Below are 2,574 nucleotides of genomic sequence, written 5' to 3'. Positions count from 1 at the left end.
TATTTCTTCCTCAATGTGAAATATTTATACAGTACGTTGTTTCAAAGTACTTCACATTTTTGCCATTTAATTCAAATTCAAATTCAATTTAAAAATATTTTATTATCCAAAGCGACATCCATTTGGCCATGGTATAATATATCAAACAATGTTCAATGAATAAAATACATATAAAAATAGTTTTAAACAGGGAACAGTGAAATTTGATTTTAAAAATGTTTATACATGAAAAATCATTTTTAAATCAGGGATTTAAAAAATAAGTGTTAAGTTTGTTTTCTTTAATTAAATTATTTAAACAAAACACAAACATTTGTGAAACCATTTAAAATAGAGTAATATTTAAAATCCTCAAACTCTCAGGACTTGTATAATTTATTATTTTTATATCATTATTTATTTATTATTTGTTTATTTTGTTATTGCAGATTACATACATATCTTTTATCTCTGGTTTACGTAACTAAATATGTATTTTTCACTAAATTAGGACCTACCATATCTCTGACAGACTGCATTTGAACTATCTAGAAAAATAACCTCAAGACAATGATAAAGTAGCTAGTGGGTCCTAAAAACACACGTCTGTCCACACATTAATAAGATACCCAATGGAATTACAAATAGCTTTGTTATAATAATCTTATTATTAGGACTCACATTATCGTTAAAATGTGTTTTATTGAAATGTTTTAGATAATTTCTAGGTCAATATGTAATATGATGGTATCAGGTCTGCCCCTGATGTCAATCCTTCACTTTATTAAAATGTGTATTTACATCTCAGAAACACATAATTTTTTCATTTTTTGCCCAAGTCCTATAAATGTTACGGCTTATAATTGAACTTTAATTTAATTATGGTTGATTGTAATCTCATTTTGTCTATCCCTCGCATGAATTTTGTTTATGGTTCTAGCTATATGAACTATGCAGGGATATTCTAGTGTGGCAAATATTTTGTTGATGTGTTTGGGCTTAGGGGAAGTTTTATAGGGGTCTATTACTTTCATTGAGTCTTGCGAAAGAATGCAATAATTGAAATGTCACTTCTTCTCTACAGAAAATATTGTATGCAAGCAGTTAAACTGGGAGCAAGTTTATGCTTAACAGAACATGCATAAGGTAGGTTTACTGTTTACAGTATATAAATGGTTGAATATCAGAATAATTATGTATTATGCCCTACTGTACAGTTATTTTAATTACTGTATTAAGTTTGTGAATACACATAAAAGATAATTGTGTAGCCTATTGTACAATTCACAATCTACATAATAGTAAAAATTATAAGTAATCCAAAAAACCAAATAATAATTCATATATCTCAGCACTTTTACTGCTCCATCTAGAAACCTACATAATTTTAGTTGGAGAATAGCATTTACCCTTGTCATATAATACACATAAGACCGTGATTAATGCACAAACTCCTCCACTTCCAAGAAGTATGTGTAGTGCAGCTTATTACTAAATAGAGCCATTATAAAGAAAGGATTCTCATGGGTGATTGTATGCATTTTTTACAGCAGCTAACAAATCACCAAATTGGTCTAAGTTTTGCCTATCAATAATACAGAAGTTTAAAATGGTTAAGTTTTTGAGGTAAAAAATAATCTTTAATTTACAGTGGCGATGTTTCTCCAGAAGAAAGTCACTCACATTTTGTTAAAATGTATATAAAGCTGTAATACTTTTTTCTTTCTTTCAGCCTATAGTTTTGAATCCAAGATTTATTATCATGTCAGATGGATTTAATGTTTGACCTCAACGGTAGACTGTTTTATTTAACTTCTGTGCAAAGAGAATCAATATACATTTCAATAACAGACTGTATGTGAAGAGAAGTCTGGAAATCACTCTGGAAATCATTTCTGCTGGCCACCACAAAAAATTAACTAATGATATGTATGCAATTCATTATATACCAGGGAAAATTGAAAAAATGTCCAGTCATTAAAATCTGAGCAATGTTATATTGATGATCACGGATTAATAAATTGTAAAAAGGAAGATTATAGGTCTCGTAAAAGGGATATGTGTTTTAGATTCATATTCCTTAAGGAAAGATAATATTTTAATATTGTATGTAATTCTCCATGTTCATTAAATATAAGATATGTTTTTCTTCAATGCAATATCATCTCTTATCATCATCATTAAGGCTATTTCAACAACTTTTCTGCCTCTCAGTATGTACCGTTGACTAATTTCTGTAATCTGTATAAAATAAAATCCTCAATGTTTGATGCCTAATTTAAGGAATCTTGAGGGGAAAAGGTGTTCGAACTATATAAAAATAATTATTTAATTTCATCAAATAATGTTGGGCCCAATTCTCCTTTGGTTATAATTTCTATTGTAAAAAAAGTTATTGATTTAACTAAAAACTGTTTCCACGATCGACTGTATTCATAAAAATTATGTGTGTAAGGGTTTCAAATATATTTGTATAAACCTTCTTTATAACATTTTTACTTTAATTTTTTGACATTCATCTGTATAATACTATGGACATACAATTGTGACCTGTCTCTTATACACATCTCACATATGATTATGACTATAAAGTTA

At 28.1% G+C, this 2,574-nt stretch overlaps 1 protein-coding gene across 1 annotated transcript in view; it reads left to right on the top strand.

Annotated features, from left to right (window-relative positions):
* The window catches only part of LOC117111064 (alpha-N-acetylneuraminide alpha-2,8-sialyltransferase-like), a 28,970-nt gene that overhangs the window by 2,028 nt on the left and 24,368 nt on the right, over nt 1-2,574 (top strand). The window contains exon 2 of the mRNA XM_033253947.1: nt 1,064-1,125. Within this exon, the coding sequence (XP_033109838.1) occupies nt 1,103-1,125 (23 nt within the window). The 5' untranslated portion in view covers nt 1,064-1,102. The remainder of the gene's footprint in view (nt 1-1,063; nt 1,126-2,574) is intronic.

This window comes from Anneissia japonica, unplaced genomic scaffold (genome assembly GCF_011630105.1).
Source record: "Anneissia japonica isolate Jap-2015-1 unplaced genomic scaffold, ASM1163010v1 scaffold573_len2283161_cov171, whole genome shotgun sequence".
Classification (NCBI taxonomy): domain Eukaryota; kingdom Metazoa; phylum Echinodermata; class Crinoidea; order Comatulida; family Comatulidae; genus Anneissia; species Anneissia japonica.
This window is presented reverse-complemented; position numbering and strand designations above follow the sequence as displayed.